Raw genomic sequence first — 19,297 nt, 5'->3', positions numbered from 1 at the left:
GAATTTACGTGATTAGTTTGGATTTGGACTTGTAAAATGGCGATTGGTATGATAATGGAAACATTGGAGATTTTGATTCAAGAGAGGGCGCTATAACGAAAACTGTCCTGTTGCGGAGACTTTCTGACAGCCACCCCAAATTTAGGCTCTAAATTTTATCAAACAGAGAAAGTCTTCAAAAGTCCACGATAGGTGTCCAACTCTAGGGGTCTTCACTATCGGTGATCTCAGGTAGGCGTATCAGACGCGCAACGGGTCTGGTGTATTCGCGATCAGCGACTTTAACTCTGGCTGCTCGGATGCGATCATCAACTCCAGGAAGTGTCTTGATGACTCTACCAACTAGCCAATGAGCTCTAGGCTGCTGAGGGTCGGCAATCATGACAACATCGCCACAGGTGAGGTTACGGCAGTCCTTTTGCCATTTTGGGCGAAGTTGGAGGCTTGGCAGGTAGTATTTCAGGAAATGTGACCAGAACTGGTCCGCTAGTACTTGGCTGTGGCGCCATCGGCGTCGTCCTATCAGCTCGTCGACAGGGTATACTACTTGCGGAAGTGACTGGTCATGGCGTCCCATCAGTAGGATATTCGGAGTTATGGGATTGATGTCTGCAACATCAGATGAGATGTAGCCCAATGGCTTGGAATTGAGGATGCCTTCAATTTCTATCAGGACGGTGCGGAGTACGGCTTCGGTGACTGATTGGTCCTTGATTACAACCTTGAGACCGTCTTTAATGCTCTTGATCTCTCGCTCCCACACTCCGCCGAAGTGAGGTGCACTGGGTGGATTAAACTTGAATCTCACTTTCTGGTCGCCTAGTTGTGCTGCAAGGTCAGGTTTCATGGCATGGAATGCTTCCTGTAATTCAGTTTCAGCTCCCTTGAAATTGGTTCCGCAATCAGATAGCAACTCATAGGGCTTCCCTCGTCTGGAAATGAAGCGCCGAAAGGACATCAAGAAGGCATCGGTGTCCAGGCCTTCTAAGAGATCTATATGAATAGCTCTGGTCGTCATACACTTGAAGATCACCCCCCACCTTTTCTCGGAGCGGCGACCAATCTTGACATGCATCGGACCGAAACAGTCAACACCGGTAGAGTAGAAGGCTGGCTTAAATAGACGGAGACGGGACGGAGGAAGATCACCCATCTTTGGTACTTCGGGTTTTGCGCGCCATTTGCGGCATTCAAAGCATTGATGCTGATGACGACGAATTGCCTCCCTTCCCCGGAGTATCCAAAACTTGCGTCTTAATTCAGCTAGAATACGTTCTGGACCATAGTGAAGAAGCTTCTCGTCATAGTCACGTATTATCAGCTTGGTGATGTGGTGATGAGGATCAAGGACGATTGGGTATTTAACAGCATCGGAGAGGATTTCTGCCCTACGTAGTCGTCCTCCAACTCTGATGAGCTTTGCGGTTTCGTCATAGGCTGGGTCCAACTGTGAGAGCTTGCTCCCGGACGGTATTCCTCGTTTGGCCTTTAAGGCAGACAGCTCTTCAGGGAAGCTTTCGAGTTGACATTTTTGGTACAGAAGATTTTCGATGTCCTCCCGCAACTGTGCTGTGTCATCTCCAGGTTTGGCCACCCCGTGAAGGGATAGTTTGAAAGCCTCTACCAGAGCGTCCCAGCTGTTGTACTGATGGAGATCGGGCTGCAATGGGTTTTCTACAATGGCAGTCTTACCACAGAAGGTTGCTTTCTTCAGCTCTGTTGCATCCTCTGTAGGGTCAGTGATTGGACTTTTCGGCCACTGAGACGGAGGTTGACGAAGATAGAGTGGGCCTGTCTTCCATCGGGATTCTTCACTCAGTTCTTTGAGTGACTTACCCCTGGTAATGTCATCGGCAGGGTTGTTCTGGGTGTCCACATAGCGCCAGTCCTGCACATCTGTAAGGGTCTGTATTTCGGTGACACGAGTACCAACGAAGACCTTATATCGGCATGATTCTGACTTCAACCACTGCAGGACCGTGGTCGAATCGCTCCATAGGGTGACCTTGTTGATCTCTAGGGTAAGTTCCTTACGAAGGAGATCGGCTAGTTGTGCACCGGTGAGAGCTGCTGATAACTCGAGTCGTGGCATCGATAGTTGTCTTTTCGGTGCCACTCTGGATCGAGACATGAGAAAACTGACGCTGACGTTCCCCTTGTCATCTTCAGTGCGGAGGTAGGCAACTGATCCGTATACTCGTTCAGATGCGTCACAGAAAACATGTAGTTCTCTATTGGAAGTCACTGTGTTGACATCAGGCGGGGTGTAACATCTCGGCAGTTTAACCAGAGGAAGGTCGGAGAGCTCCTCCTCCCAAGTGAGCCACTGATCACGGATCTTTCCTGGTTCCAGAGGGTCGTCCCAGTCTCGTTTTGTCTTCCAAAGGTCTTGCACTAGCACCTTAGCACGTGCTGTGAAGGGAGAAATGTAGCCAATTGGATCATACTGGCTAGCAAGAATCTTGTAGATAGTTCGTAGGTTGAGCGTCGAGTACTCAGTTGATCTGTGTTTATAACTGAGTTCGTCTGTTGAACATTGCCATCGAAGTCCAAGGGTGCCTTCGGACAAGTCGTTCTGACCAAAGGCTAACCAGAGCTCGTAGCCTTCAGATCTGGCATTAGATGGAAGTTCATCAACTACTGAAGGGATGTTGCTGGCCCATTGTCTGATGTTGAAACCACCAGTTGAGAGTAGCTTTCGCATCTTCATAACGAGCTCCTTTGCTTCGGATATGGTAGGTTTACTGTCAAGGCAATTGTCGACGTAGAATGCCTGGTCAACTGCACTGCAGACATCCTTGTCATCGCTGACGTGTTTGCGTAGTGCAAATGTGGCACAGCATGGGCTGCACGTGGTGCCAAATGGTAAAACTTGCCATTCGTAGATATCTGGCTCAACGTCTCGGTTCATCTTACGCCATACAAATCGAAGGAGAGGTTTGTCTTCAGGGAGTAGTCTCACTTGATGGAACATTGCCTGAATATCCCCAGATATGGCAACAGGGTGTTGGCGGAATCGCAGGAATACGCCGAGCAGTGAAGCACCTTGTGTTGGCCCTGGTAGTAGGTGATTGTTGAGGATCTTGCCTTCATACTCGTAAGAGCAGTTGAATACCAAGCGGTGTTTTCCATTGTGCTCAACTACGTGGTGCGGAATATACCAGGACTCTTCAGTTTTCAGAGCTTCTTCGTTGCTGATGATTTTCACAAAGCCTGTGTCGACAAGGGTTTGGATAAGCTTGTTGTGAATTTCAGCTTTATCTGGGTGTTTTTGGAGGCGTCTTTCGTTCCGCTTCAGGTTTTGCATGACGGCTTCCTTAGTAGCTCTGAATTTGTTGTCGTCTTTGGTGCGAAGTAGAGGAGTGGCGTAGCGCTGAACTCCGTCAATCTCTATTCTGATGGTTTTCTCTTCAAGTGTCGCTATGGCTTGCTTATCTTGTTTCGAGCGAGTGACTTGCTTTTCAGAGTAGGGTAGGATGTCTGCTTGCCAGAGTCGTTCAACATTTTTAAGCAGATCTGTGGTTGGCTGAAGGGTTGTCGTGAATAAGCACTGTTGCTCTTCTGATTGGCTTTGAAGGAGATTGGCTGGACCCTGTAGAGACCAACCAAGTTTTGTGCATACAGCTAATGGTGCTCCTCTGGGGCCAAATCGAACTGGTTGTATCGGGTGAATGAGGTCAGCATAGTCTGAACCAATCAGGATTAGTGGGCAAGCCTTATTGATCGGAGGCAAGGGTATCTGACGAAGGTGTGACCATCGTTTCTTGAGGGCTTCAACAGGATACGAGTACTCAGAGAGGCACAAGTTGTTGGCAGCAAAGGCACCATTGATAGGATATCTGACGTCAGAGTTGTCCCTGGGTGACACTTGCAGGTTAACTGATTTTCCTGCACATAGGAATGGCTCACTGCGCACTGTAGCCAGGAGTATGTTGTCTTCTACCCCAGAAAGCTTCAACGCTTGAACAGCTGGCATCAGGATCATGGTTCGCATTGAACCGTCGTCAAGGATGGCATAGGTCTCTATCATCCCTCCTGGTCCGTGAAGCAGAACTTTTACCACCTTTAGCATAATATGATGTGGTCGGGAGGGTTGGTCGATGAAGAGGGCTTGCGTTACTGCTTCTGTGACGTAAACCTTACTAGCTCCGCTCTGGATGGCAGCATGGAGGGCAGTCAGGTGCTGTTCTTTGCAGGTGTTACAAGGTTTCTTCAGGGTGCAGTTTTCTGGCTTGTGGGAACGCCCACACCTCCAGCACCTATTCTTTTCCTTGATCCAGTTAATGATCTGTTCGGTTGTCAACTGTTTAAACTCTGTACAGCTGTTGAGGTAGTGTGTTGTCTCGTTACACTTGGGACAGTAGGCTTTGGGTCTGTTTGGGCCCTTCTGTCCAGAGTAAGTGGTGTTCGTCGATGGGGGCATCGTTGGTGTTTCGTTTGTGACGAATACTGCTGTTGCAGGAGCATTCCTCTTCTGAAAGTGTTTATCCTTCTTATCAGTAGAAGGGTTGTCACTCTTCTGGATAGCAGTAGCCTGACTGACAATTCGCCTCGCTCGGGACTTCGTTTGCAACCAGTTTGCAAAGTGGAGTAGGGTATAGGTGTTGTTGGAGTCTACCTTAATTATGTCTCTACTAATGCAGTGCTCCACAAATCTATCTCTGTAGCTTGATGGAAGTTTGCTTAGGAGTCGGTCGACATGAGAACCGCACTTTAATTCATAGCCATTCTCTCCCTCCAGAGATTTAAGCATCCCTACCAATGAATGCACGGAGAGGGAAAAGTTCTCAAAGGCGTCATTGTCGTTGTACTTCACAGGGGGCATACTCAGGATGGAGTTGATTTCACTCTGTATCAACTGCCGTGGTTGACCGTACCTTTCTTTCAAGGCTTGCAGAGCTGCAGTGTATGGCTTGGCTTCATGGATGAAAGCTTCGGCTAACCTCTTGATGTTCCCGCTGAGTTTACCCAGCAAAACCTGGTACTTGTACGGCTCGGTTAAGTGGGGATGAACGTCGATCAGGTTATCGAGTGCCATTTTTAGGAGGGCAAAGTCTTTCTCCTTTCCACTGCTGAAGGTAGGTAGTACTGGCCTTGGTATGCCATATGAAGAGGCAATCAGCATCTCCGTGGAGTTCGGCATCATCATTTGTGCTGGAGCTGGCCCCATTGGATGTGATGGAGCCGGGTACGGTTGTGCGAAGGGGTTTGGAAAAGGTGGTGCCCAACCAACCGACTGTGTTGGTGCAGTCATAGGGTACGGATTGGTAACTGCCGGCTGCATGGATGGTGGTGTTACTTTAGATGGAGAATAAACAGCCGGAGTGGTGACATCAACTACGTGTACTTCAGCTTTGTGCTTATGAGCTGCAGTATTGCTGTATGTAGGGACATCACTCAAGTTGTCTATGTGAGTATTCTCAGCACTGACTGTGATTGTTTGACCCTGGGTTGGTGAGTCAGACAATGTTGTTTGGTTGATAGAAGATGGGGTCACAGTTTGATGCTGTTTCTCTATCTCTGGTTCTGGATCACTGTTGACCATGGCTGTGATCAGTCGTGCTTCATTTAGCTGTTGTTCCACTTCTCGCAATCTTCTTTGTCTTGATAGTCGTGTGTTCAGAGACTCGCGCTGACGAAAAGCATTTCGCTCAATTTCTTCGGCACGTCTACGAGCCGCAAGGGCTTCTTCGTCTGCGTGTATCCGTGCGGCATATGCCTCATCGTCTAGCCTTTGTAACTCTTCATCTGCTGATTGATCTTCCTCAATCTGGCGTTTCATCTCTTCCAGTTCAGCCTGTTTGCGTTGCTGTTTGAGTTTCGCTGATTGGGAGTCACTCAGTATTGACTTGAAGGAAGATTTACTGTGACGGGACTGTCCGCTGTAGAGTGAGTTCGATGAGTGAGAACTCCTCCGTGAACGAGATGTTTGTGTGGTTACAACGCTATGTTCATCTGTTCTGCCGGAAGTTGAAGGATGGTGGTCAATAACAAAGTCCTGAAAGTGGGCCGGCATACGTCTGTCACGAGAGGACCGAGAACGGGATTGGACGGTAACAGCACTTGTCTGTAGTCCAACTGCTGCAGCTGTAGCTGTGCTGCAAACCCCGGTAGAGGAAGGTGAGGTCTCGACGATGGTGACAGTAACTGGGACTGGATGTGTACTGGTAGCTGGACTTGCAACTGGAATAGTAACACCGCCAATGGTAACTGCATGGGTATCATCGAGAGGGGTTGTCTGGTTAATGTTCTCGGTCTCCATTTCATTCGTAGCCATAGCCGTAGGTCGCTGGTTCAAATACGGGCTCGAAGGACCATGAAAAGAAGGTGTACTTGAACTTTGATTTATTGGTGATCATATACCCGTGGTTCTATAGAGAAAGCAGAAATTAACCCCAATCAATTATACATATTGGGCTGGTAACAGTAATCATCGTTATACATTATACGCTATGATATGGGCCTACATGTACATTTATATGCATTGTAACAATGTGGATGTAAACAAATTGAAACGTGAATTACATGGAAAACCAACTTCCCTTAAAATCACCCTTTGTAATAATTAAAACAGTACTCACGATTAGGATGTACGCACGGGACTTTGGTGATTAATAAAAGTGATTCGATGATTGGATTAACCTGGATATTTAGGAATTATTTGAGGAATTTACGTGATTAGTTTGGATTTGGACTTGTAAAATGGCGATTGGTATGATAATGGAAACATTGGAGATTTTGATTCAAGAGAGGGCGCTATAACGAAAACTGTCCTGTTGCGGAGACTTTCTGACACGCCGTCTATCTAATGTCTTTTTTCATGGCGGATATTCATGCTTATAATTAGACTATGTTTTAGAATGGGCACTTCAGGGGGGAATATTTGTTTTGTTTGATGGGCCATACATTACTTGACCCCCTTGTCAAGTTCCTCCGTGGAAGTTTCAGGAGGGAAACCTATCAAGTACATTTAGTCCAAAATATCTGTAGTGGGGGGGGGGGGGGGGGGGCACTGTAAATTTGTTGGCAGGGGAATGTTAAATTAATTGATTAATTTTCCTTCCCCTCCCCATCTAATAATAATAATACTAGGTTCTTAGTGCTTTATTACATCCCTAGGGGCATATCAAAGTGGTCAATATTTTGTCCTGTAAGAAAAGTAATTGAAGTATGAGTCTATTCTTTTAAAGCACATGGTTCACAAGGTGGTGTGTTGGCGCAATATGCTGCCAATCAAACCAGGAACACCGGGGCGAACCTCTTCTCTTTTCGATAAGTGCACTGGGTTCGTTAATGTGCGTTACACAACACACGGGACCAACGGCTTTACGTCCCATCCGAAGGACGAAGCAATGGTTCAGTGTCTTGCTTAAGGACACAAGTGTCACGACTGGGATTCGAACCCACACTCTGCTGATCAGAAACACAAGAGTTTGAATCCAGTGCTCTTAATCGCTCGGCCACGTCACTCCAAATCCCAACATATGCATCAAATAAAAAATCTCCCCCACCCTCCTGGTATCTGGGTTCTACCATACTGTCACTCCCCCCCCCCCCCCCCAAATTACCCCGTAAACCTAATCGATTCAGCAGACAACAAAAATAAAGAAGAAAAGTAATTTTTTCTTTCTTTTAGATATGAGATGACATTAATTTATTATGACTAAGTTCTTTACTGCCGTACAGACAAGTCACAGCTACTAATTTTCACAAGCTCCAGTGCTGCAATATAACTCAGTATTAGACCTTAAACAACAAGAATGTACAAATTGACATGTTATGATATTTAGATATTCATAAATAATCTTATTAAACGTCTCCTGATGGGGCTGATGGGCATGTCTAAAGCCTAGTTCATACTTCCTGCCAATGCAGAGCAAATATCGACACCAAAGGGCTGTTTTCGCAGTGAATATACTGCAAGAGTTGAACACAGCTCAAGTGTTGCGAACTATTCACTGTCAAAATTCTTAGTGCATTCGCATTCGCAGGAATTCAGAACCATCCAGGCTAACTCTTTCAGAAAATGCTGATTATCTGTCATTACCATTTGTTGGGTTTTAAAAAGATATCTGTGTACATATTGGCGAGATATACAGTTTTACTATTGAGTAGAAAACTATCTGATCAGGGACTCTCAGATTGAATGAGGTCCTTGGTCAGATTCTCTCCTAAACAGTACCAAGGAAATCAGTAAAAATAAAACCATGGAAATGATACTGCAGTACATTTCTACAGAACCAGTTATTCGATGAGAGCCATGCAGTATACAACACTATAAGTTTAAGACAGTTGCCTTCCAAAGACTTTAAAGACGCTGATGGCAGCAGACTTAACAGTCCCTTTTTTTTGCAGCTCAGTATTGGCGCGCATAGGTATGAGCATGTGCACTACACGCAAGAGCTGTTACAAAAGGACCATCCAAACATCTCCAATTGGTCACATACTCACATTCAACTCATATTACTTTTTTGTCCCAAACTTTCCAGCTCAAACGTGAAAACAAAAAACAAACAGAAATCCCCCAAACTAGGCATTTTCTTTTGAGAGTGAACATCTGTTCTTTCATATCATGGCAGTTTAATTTTGATTGATAAAACTTCCGACCTAATAACTATGTATGACCTGGGAGTGATCACATAGAGCCACTTAGCCTCATGTACACTGCTAAGCAAAAATAAGTGGGTATTAATAATAAACAAGTTTGCCTGTGGAGTTCTTTTTCAGCAAAGAATCAGAAAGTACCAAGAATACAGTGCTTAGGACACTTCAGCGCAGGGTTTCACAACCAAAATAAAAAGATCACTTAGGAGTATGCCCAGGTAAATTCATTGTTCTTGGTAATGGGCACATGCTCAAAACTACATAAACAATGGCCATTTGACTGGTTAGTCTGCTGCCACCTAGCATTCTTAAGTCTCCCATTGGTCCTAATATTACAGACACATATTCAGTAGTGTTTTGCAACCTTCAAATTGGTCATACATGTACTTCAGTACACTCGTGTTTGCTGCCACCTAGCAATCTTAAGTCTCCCATTGGTCCTAATATTACAGACACATGTTCAGTAGTGTTTTGCAACCTTCAAATTGGTCATGCATGTTCTTTGGTACCCTCGTGTTTGCTGCCACCTAGCAATCTTAAGTCTCCCATTGGTCCTAATATTACAGACACATATTCAGTAGTGTTTTGCAACCTTCAAATTGGTCATACATGTACTTCGGTACCCTCGTGTTTGCTGCCACCTAGCAATCTTAAGTCTCCCATTGGTCCTAATATTACAGACACATATTCAGTAGTGTTTTGCAACCTTCAAATTGGTCATACATGTACTTCAGTACCCTCGTGTTTGCTGCCACCTAGCAATCTTAAGTCTCCCATTGGTCCTAATATTACAGACACATATTCAGTAGTGTTTTGCAACCTTCAAATTGGTCATACATGTACTTCGGTACCCTCGTGTTTTGGGTATTTCAAAACTTGCTCTACATTATGCAGCAATATTCTGAGGAATTTCAAACCGAGTGTTCATTTGTAATCTACCAGGTACCAGACATTACAAATAAATTCAACTCATCACCAAAATTGCTGATAGCAGCTTGATAGGTTGCACACTGGCCCAATGAACCCAAACTAAGTGTATTAAAAGGCAGACAAGTTACAAGTTCTTGCACCTCTGTTCAGTCAATTACACATTTTGCTCACTCCATGCCTTGGCTAATACACATGTTGACTGATGGTCAAAAAACATTAAAAAACAGGGTTCAAGTGTGTGAAATAACAGGTTTTTACATTCCTTTTTAGGGAAAATTTAGTGGTTGCCAATATTGGATTCAAGAATTATATTGGAGAAACAAATCTCAAGTTGAGTTCACACTCCAAGTCACTGGAGACTTCAAAAAGAGGTAGACTATTTCGACAACTCAAATTTGTTGCGGCCTAAAACCTTCGTTTGTGTAAGAGGACCGCTTATTTCTGGACAACCATTTTCATTTTCCCAACTGTTTTCTCTTCTTCATAATGAAGCTCACAAAATTTCCTAGAAATGTCTCCCTCGCTTGGCCATTTATAATTACACAATAATTTAAATTTTGAAGATTTTACAACATCAACGATGATTACTATAAAACAGCAAAAATCAGGTACAAAGATGTTTCAGGTGATGAAGCTGCCTCTGGACAACTTTCTCTGCTAAGCAATAAGCTATCTGGGAATCTGGTCGTAAAGCAGTACAAATGCAGTACGACTCAGTTGCCCAGTTCTGCTTAGTGAATTTGTGCGCGTTATGATATTCAATTCCTGGCAAGGTCTATGTCTTTGCCTCGAGCGGCACCCATCATCGACAGCCGCTTCCCGAGCAGCCCCAAATTATTGCAAGGACAGGTTGTGAGGACCGGCTGAGCACTCCAGTGTCGTCGCAGCCAGACCGGGGCAGCGTTGTCGTTACAGCTGGTGCAAAGAACAAACGCGGGCGACACAGCAGCGAGAATCTAGACGAGAACTCACAGTGGGGGACGGACTCCTCATCTTCGTCAACGATATCCCCACCGACGAGACTCACTCGCGGAATCTCCAATGAGAAACAGGTGTTCTCCCCGCTGTCCCCGCACCCGTCTCGTAGATATCCGGCCCGGTTTCCCCCCTCGTCGGCCACCCACCCGAGAGACAATTCAGCTCGCTGGCAAACATGGAGGGAGGTGGCGGAACCCTTTCCCCGAATTTAGATCTTTCCTATCAGTCGAGGAGTCCTAGAACGGTTTGTAAGCATGCATCGGATCTTTTACCGACTCCTTTAGACTTTTGTTTGGACTGCAGCATCTGTTCCCTGCTCATTTGACTTGGTTCCTCGTTGAACTCTGATGACTTATTCCGGCATGTGTAGAGATCATCTGGAGAGCTGAAGAGTCGTTGTTCATGTCCATGGAGGGCATGGAATGGAATGAGGATTTCCTCTGGTGTGCATGGGGGTGAGGAGCTATGGGAGCCCCCATCATCAACGAAGCTGGACTCCATCTCACCTGGCTCAATACACCTGGTGTGGTAGGAATACAAAAGATAATCAGTAAGGGTTGTTTACCACAGTACGTAAAGCCCTGATTTTACTTCTTGCCAATGCAAATGCAAAGCGAAATTTTGATGTCATAGGGCTGTTTTCAAATTATTAGTTGCGAATTTGTAACATCCAAATAGGTATCGCATTCGCATTCGCAGGAAGTATGAACCAGGCTTTAGTATATCCTCTTTTTTCTGAATCTGTAACAGGGCGCACACAATAAAACTGAAATGCCATCCAATATCAAAACTCTTTCCTAAAAGTGTCGCTCTGAACATCAGTTTCACACCTTTCTGCAGGACTCAAAAAGCAAGCATTGATTTAAAACTATGCTACTTTTATTGAGCATAAGTCAAACCCGTCAGCCATTATCACTATTCAATCATGGTGTTACTGCAAGCCTTACTACTATAAATCAATCAAACCTGTAGGCTGTGGTTACTCAATGAAATTGGTCTTTTAGCAGTTTTCTTGACCCTGAAAAGAGCTATCAGTGACAGCTTCAACAGAGTTGTTGTGACATGTTGTGGCCAAGTGGTTAAGAGTAACCAACTCAAGTGACAGTGTTTCTGGTCAGCAGAGTGTGGGTTTGAGTCCCAGACATGACACTTGTGTCCTTTGTGTCCTTGTGTACTTTACCTTAGTTGCTTTGTTCTTCAGATAGGACACTGTACAAGGATTGGCAATGTACGTACAAGAAAATTTCATTTCAAAAGGTGGTAGCGTTTTGTTTTAGATATTGCTACTAATGCCCGTGTGGTCAGAATAGTCCGTAATTGGAATACACAAGTTCTGGGGAACATTCCATACAGATACATTTCTCAGACGGAACCAAGTAAGTTTTTATGGCATTAATTTTTGGAGGAGTAATTACCAAAGGTAAACCCTCCCTCAAAGCTTTTTTTAAGAAGATAATAATTTCAGCAACAGATAATATTTTCAGGAAACTTTCATAAGCAAATACTAAGAGAGGTTTGCGGTAACACTATGTAAAAATATCTGAAAAAACCCAGTGGTTAATGACTCAATGTTTGAATTAGTATGCTCTGATCCTCTTCATGAGAAAGCTGGACTTTGTTGCTGGATGCTGCCCAAGTACTTGGCTGAGTGGTGCACGAAGTGATAACAAATACATAATATGGCATTGAGACGAATCTGCTCAGACAGATTTTGTCCGTCCTTTACAATTGTGTGTGCTTTGCATTGAGCTCTGTGCATGACAATGGTTCTTACCCGAGTGTTACTGCCCTCTTTGTCAGAAGATGGTCCACGGCTTCCAGGATGTTACGTAGGCAATCCTCAAAACACTATCTTTGATTCCTGCAGGCACCTTCATGGGGAAAACAGAATTTCAAAATTGATCATTGATAACAACCAAATAAATACAAATTATTGCAGGATCAGTAATTTTGAACCTTTTACATAAATTGGTTTCAATCTGTTCATTTGTTATACCAGGCTTGTTTTTACACACACCAGTTTTGTGGTATTTATTGTGGGGTGTTGTGGTCGAGCAGTTAAGAGCACTGGACTTGAGCTCTGGTGTTTCTGATCAGCAGAGTGTGGATTCGATGCCCAGTTTTGGCACTTGAGCGAGACACTTTACCATAAATGCTTTGTCCTTTGGCTGTGACATTACTCTGTAAAGATTTGTATTGCGTGTAAAAGAACGTAGAACACTTAGAGTAGGGGTAACCCTGGTGTGTCTGGTTCACAAAGTATATAGGCACCCTTTTTTACACATTTCCTCAGGCTTGCGAGCTACAGTGGTTATTCTATTATGAGACATAATAATGACAGGGAAATGAATCATGAGTTACAGCCAGGCATATCTACTCGTTAATTACAAAAACAACTCCATCAATTTAACCTTTACAAACTCCCACACCAATACCAAGAGGCAATCAATAGATTCAACCCATTATATCCTAAATCAAACAGGGTGCACTGCAGCCTACAAGCCAGGAACTCGACAATGAACGCCCACCCAAACCCATCAGCAATTAACCCATCTCAACCCACCTGCGAATACCATCTCCTTTGGTTCAGCCAATACACCTCAATGAATTCTACAACCATTTCCAAACACCCACAGACACCAAGTGGTCCTTCAGACACCCAAAATGTTTACCCATTTCCATCAAGCCAGACAATATCTCCTAAAACAATAAACTACAGAAACAAACCGGGCAATCTCGGTGGTCTAGTTGGTAAGACACTCTAGAATTGCAAAGGTCATGGGTTCGAATCCAACCTGAGTAATACGTCTGTGATTTTGTTCACAGGGAAAGTACTGAGTGTACAGTGCTAACACCAATCAGCGTCATGCAGAAACGCTTTACAGATTTAATTTTTTTTTAGAATCCCCTTTCTAAAACCACAATCCTTAGAAGGGAATCTTTCTCGTAATGTTACACATTAATTATCAACAGCTGCAGTGCTTCTTACTAAGTTAGTTTTAAATTTTTTGAGTATTTACCAAAGGAATACCTTCCCTTTAAAGCCATAGGACACTTTCAGTAAACACTATTGTCCAAGGCCCACACTTCGTGTATCACAATTTCTAAATCAAATAACAAACCAGTGAAAATTTAGGCTCAATCGGTCATCGGAGTCTGGAGAAAATAACGGGAAAACCCACCCGTGTATCCGCGCGTTTCATCCACTTACCAGGGTTAGATAACATGAAGCAGAGGTTGAGGGCGCTACAGTTATGGTTTCAAATGATACAGAAAGGACTACTGAACACATTTTATCGGTGTGGGATGGGTAAACGAGCAAAAGTTTGAGATTTATTGAGAATTTTGTAAGTTTGGATTTTTGGTCAAAAATTTAAAAAATCTGTGATGCCGGCATCACAAAATTTCAGATTTCGGGTCAACAAATTTGGGTGATTTTATGGGTTCAAATGATACAGAAAGGACTACTGAACACATTTTATCGGAGTGGGATGGGTAAACGAGCAAAAGTTTGAGATTTATTGAGAATTTTGTAAGTTTGGGTTTTTGGGCCAAAATTTAAAAAATCTGTGATGCCGGCATCACAAAAATTTCAGATTTCGGGTCAACAAATTTTGGGTGATTTTATGGTCTCAAACGATACAGAAAAGACTACTGAACACATTTTATCGGTGTGGGATGGGTAAACAAGCAAAGTTTGAGATTTATTGAGAATTTTGTAAGTTTGGATTTTTGGTCAAAAATCAAAAAAATCTGTGGTGCCGGCATCACAAAATTTTCAGATTTCGGGTCAACAAATTTTGGGTGATGTTATGGTTTCAAATGATACAGAAAGGACTACTGAACACATTTTATCGGTGTGGGATGGGTAAACGAGCAAAAGTTTGAGATTTATTGAGAATTTTGTAAGTTTGGATTTTTGGTCAAAAATAAAAAAAATCTGTGATGCCGGCATCACAAAATTTTCAGATTTCGGGTCAACAAATTTTGGGTGATTTTATGGTTTCAAATGATACAGAAAGGACTACTGAACACATTTTATCGGTGTGGGATGGGTAAACGAGCAAAAGTTTGAGATTTATTGAGAATTTTGTAAGTTTGGGTTTTTGGGCCAAAATTTAAAAAATCTGTGATGCCGGCATCACAAAAATTTCAGATTTCGGGTCAACAAATTTTGGGTGATTTTATGGTTTCAAATGATACAGAAAGGACTACTGAACACATTTTATCAGAGTGGGATGGGTAAACGAGCAAAAGTTTGAGATTTATTGAGAATTTTGTAAGTTTGGATTTTTGGTCAAAAATCACAAAAAAAACTGTGATGCCGGCATCACAAAATTTTCAGATTTCGGGTCAACAAATTTTGGGTGATGTTATGGTTTCAAATGATACAGAAAGGACTACTGAACACATTTTATCGGTGTGGGATGGGTAAACGAGCAAAAGTTTGAGATTTATTGAGAATTTTGTAAGTTTGGATTTTTGGTCAAAAATCAAAAAAATCTGTGATGCCGGCATCACAAAATTTTCAGATTTCGGGTCAACAAATTTTGGGTGATGTTATGGTTTCAAATGATACAGAAAGGACTACTGAACACATTTTATCAGAGTGGGATGGGTAAACCAGCAAAAGTTTGAGATTTATTTAGCTTTTTGTAAGTTTGGTTTATTGGGCCAAAATTTAAAAAATCTGTGATGCCGGCATCACAAAATTTTCAGATTTCGGGTCAACAAATTTTGGGTGATTTTATGGTTTCAAATGATACAGAAAGGACTACTGAACACATTTTATCGGTGTGGGATGGGTAAACGAGCAAAAGTTTGAGATTTATTGAGAATTTTGTAAGTTTGGATTTTTGGGCCAAAATTAAAAAAATCTGTGATGCCGGCATCACAAAATTTTCAGATTTCGGGTCAACAAATTTTGGGTGATGTTATGGTTTCAAATGATACAGAAAGGACTACTGAACACATTTTATCGGTGTGGGATGGGTAAACGAGCAAAAGTTTGAGATTTATTGAGAATTTTGTAAGTTTGGATTTTTGGTCAAAAATTAAAAAAATCTGTGATGCCGGCATCACAAAATTTTCAGATTTCGGGTCAACAAATTTTGGGTGATGTTATGGTTTCAAATGATACAGAAAGGACTACTGAACACATTTTATCGGTGTGGGATGGGTAAACGAGCAAAAGTTTGAGATTTATTGAGAATTTTGTAAGTTTGGATTTTTGGTCAAAAATCAAAAAAATCTGTGATGCCGGCATCACAAAATTTTCAGATTTCGGGTCAACAAATTTTGGGTGATGTTATGGTTTCAAATGATACAGAAAGGACTACTGAACACATTTTATCGGTGTGGGATGGGTAAACGAGCAAAAGTTTGAGATTTATTGAGAATTTTGTAAGTTTGGATTTTTGGTCAAAAATCAAAAAAATCTGTGATGCCGGCATCACAAAATTTTCAGATTTCGGGTCAACAAATTTTGGGTGATGTTATGGTTTCAAATGATACAGAAAGGACTACTGAACACATTTTATCAGTGTGGGATGGGTAAACGAGCAAAAGTTTGAGATTTATTTAGCTTTTTGTAAGTTTGGTTTTTGGGCCAAAATTAAAAAATCTGTGATGCCGGCATCACAAAATTTTCAGATTTCGGGTCAACAAATTTTGGGTGATGTTATGGTTTCAAATGATACAGAAAGGACTACTGAACACATTTTATCAGTGTGGGATGGGTAAACGAGCAAAAGTTTGAGATTTATTGAGAATTTTGTAAGTTTGGATTTTTGGTCCAAAATTAAAAAAATCTGTGATGCCGGCATCACAAAATTTTCAGATTTCGGGTCAACAAATTTTGGGTGATTTTATGGTTTCAAATGATACAGAAAGGACTACTGAACACATTTTATCGGTGTGGGATGGGTAAACGAGCAAAAGTTTGAGATTTATTGAGAATTTTGTAAGTTTGGATTTTTGGTCAAAATCAAAAAAATCTGTGATGCCGGCATCACAAAATTTTCAGATTTCGGGTCAACAAATTTTGGGTGATGTTATGGTTTCAAATGATACAGAAAGGACTACTGAACACATTTTATCAGTGTGGGATGGGTAAACGAGCAAAAGTTTGAGATTTATTGAGAATTTTGTAAGTTTGGGTTTTTGGGCCAAAATTTAAAAAATCTGTGATGCCGGCATCACAAAATTTTCAGATTTCGGGTCAACAAATTTTGGGTGATTTTATGGTTTCAAATGATACAGAAAGGACTACTGAACACATTTTATCGGTGTGGGATGGGTAAACGAGCAAAAGTTTGAGATTTATTGAGAATTTTGTAAGTTTGGATTTTTGGTCAAAAATCAAAAAAATCTGTGATGCCGGCATCACAAAATTTTCAGATTTCGGGTCAACAAATTTTGGGTGATGTTATGGTTTCAAATGATACAGAAAGGACTACTGAACACATTTTATCGGTGTGGGATGGGTAAACGAGCAAAAGTTTGAGATTTATTTAGCTTTTTGTAAGTTTGGGTTTTTGGGCCAAAATTTAAAAAATCTGTGATGCCGGCATCACAAAATTTTCAGATTTCGGGTCAACAAATTTTGGGTGATTTTATGGTTTCAAATGATACAGAAAGGACTACTGAACACATTTTATCGGTGTGGGATGGGTAAACGAGCAAAAGTTTGAGATTTATTGAGAATTTTGTAAGTTTGGATTTTTGGTCAAAAATAAAAAAATCTGTGATGCCGGCATCACAAAATTTTCAGATTTCGGGTCAACAAATTTTGGGTGATGTTATGGTTTCAAATGATACAGAAAGGACTACTGAACACATTTTATCGGTGTGGGATGGGTAAACGAGCAAAAGTTTGAGATTTATTGAGAATTTTGTAAGTTTGGATTTTTGGTCAAAAATAAAAAAAATCTGTGATGCCGGCATCACAAAATTTTCAGATTTCGGGTCAACAAATTTTGGGTGATGTTATGGTTTCAAATGATACAGAAAGGACTACTGAACACATTTTATCGGTGTGGGATGGGTAAACGAGCAAAAGTTTGAGATTTATTGAGAATTTTGTAAGTTTGGATTTTTGGTCAAAAATCAAAAAAATCTGTGATGCCGGCATCACAAAATTTTCAGATTTCGGGTCAACAAATTTTGGGTGATGTTATGGTTTCAAATGATACAGAAAGGACTACTGAACACATTTTATCGGTGTGGGATGGGTAAACGAGCAAAAGTTTGAGATTTATTGAGAATTTTGTAAGTTTGGATTTTTGGTCAAAAATCAAAAAAATCTGTGATGCCGGCATCACAAAATTTTCAGATTTCGGGTCAACAAATTTTGGGTGATGTTATGGTTTCAAATGATACAGAAAGGACTACTGAACACATTTTATCGGTGTGGGATGGGTAAACGAGCAAAAGTTTGAGATTTATTGAGAATTTTGTAAGTTTGGATTTTTGGTCAAAAATCAAAAAAATCTGTGATGCCGGCATCACAAAATTTTCAGATTTCGGGTCAACAAATTTTGGGTGATTTTATGGTTTCAAATGATACAGAAAGGACTACTGAACACATTTTATCGGTGTGGGATGGGTAAACGAGCAAAAGTTTGAGATTTATTGAGAATTTTGTAAGTTTGGATTTTTGGTCCAAAATTAAAAAAATCTGTGATGCCGGCATCACAAAATTTTCAGATTTCGGGTCAACAAATTTTGGGTGATGTTATGGTTTCAAATGATACAGAAAGGACTACTGAACACAATTTGTCGGTGTGGGATGGGTAAACGAGCAAAAGGTTGAGATTTATTGAGATTTTGTAAGTTTGGATTTTTGGGCCAAAATTAAAAAATCTGTGATGCCGGCATCACAAAATTTTCAGATTTCGGGTCAACAAATTTTGGGTGATTTTATGGTTTCAAATGATACAGAAAGGACTACTGAACACATTTTATCGGTGTGGGATGGGTAAACGAGCAAAAGTTTGAGATTTATTGAGAATTTTGTAAGTTTGGATTTTTGGTCAAAATAAAAAAATCTGTGATGCCGGCATCACAAAATTTTCAGATTTCGGGTCAACAAATTTTGGGTGATGTTATGGTTTCAAATGATACAGAAAGGACTACTGAACACATTTTATCGGTGTGGGATGGGTAAACGAGCAAAAGTTTGAGATTTATTGAGAATTTTGTAAGTTTGGATTTTTGGTCAAAAATCAAAAAAATCTGTGATGCCGGCATCACAAAATTTTCAGATTTCGGGTCAACAAATTTTGGGTGATGTTATGGTTTCAAATGATACAGAAAGGACTACTGAACACATTTTATCAGTGTGGGATGGGTAAACGAGCAAAAGTTTGAGATTTATTTAGCTTTTTGTAAGTTTGGGTTTTTGGGCCAAAATTAAAAAAATCTGTGATGCCGGCATCACAAAATTTTCAGATTTCGGGTCAACAAATTTTGGGTGATTTTATGGTTTCAAATGATACAGAAAGGACTACTGAACACATTTTATCGGTGTGGGATGGGTAAACGAGCAAAAGTTTGAGATTTATTGAGAATTTTGTAAGTTTGGATTTTTGGTCAAAAATCAAAAAATCTGTGATGCCGGCATCACAAAATTTTCAGATTTCGGGTCAACAAATTTTGGGTGATGTTATGGTTTCAAATGATACAGAAAGGACTACTGAACACATTTTATCGGTGTGGGATGGGTAAACGAGCAAAAGTTTGAGATTTATTGAGAATTTTGTAAGTTTGGATTTTTGGTCAAAAA

General features: G+C 41.5%; 1 protein-coding gene and 1 long non-coding RNA gene across 4 annotated transcripts; both read right to left on the bottom strand.

Annotated features, from left to right (window-relative positions):
* Window positions 1-404: 404 nt before the first annotated feature.
* Window positions 405-6,277, bottom strand: LOC117293572. Its single transcript, XM_033775932.1, has 2 exons — window positions 548-6,277; window positions 405-443 (listed from the first exon to the last, which is right to left on the bottom strand). The coding sequence occupies exons 1-2, from the start codon at window positions 6,275-6,277 to the stop codon at window positions 405-407; spliced, it is 5,769 nt and encodes a 1,922-aa protein (XP_033631823.1).
* Window positions 6,278-7,780: 1,503 nt separating this feature from the next.
* On the bottom strand, window positions 7,781-13,664 carry LOC117293608. 3 transcript variants are annotated; one of them, XR_004519445.1, is made up of 3 exons: window positions 13,635-13,664; window positions 12,287-12,383; window positions 7,781-11,032 (listed from the first exon to the last, which is right to left on the bottom strand). It is a non-coding gene; the product is annotated as an uncharacterized LOC117293608 (long non-coding RNA). The 3 variants fall into 3 exon arrangements; XR_004519446.1 differs by lacking the exon at window positions 13,635-13,664 and adding an exon at window positions 13,533-13,546; XR_004519444.1 differs by lacking the exon at window positions 13,635-13,664 and adding an exon at window positions 13,076-13,273.
* Between the last annotated feature and the right edge of the window lie 5,633 nt (window positions 13,665-19,297).

The sequence above is a fragment of the Asterias rubens genome, chromosome 8 (genome assembly GCF_902459465.1).
Source record: "Asterias rubens chromosome 8, eAstRub1.3, whole genome shotgun sequence".
In the NCBI taxonomy this organism is placed as follows: Eukaryota; Metazoa; Echinodermata; class Asteroidea; order Forcipulatida; family Asteriidae; genus Asterias; species Asterias rubens.
This window is presented reverse-complemented; position numbering and strand designations above follow the sequence as displayed.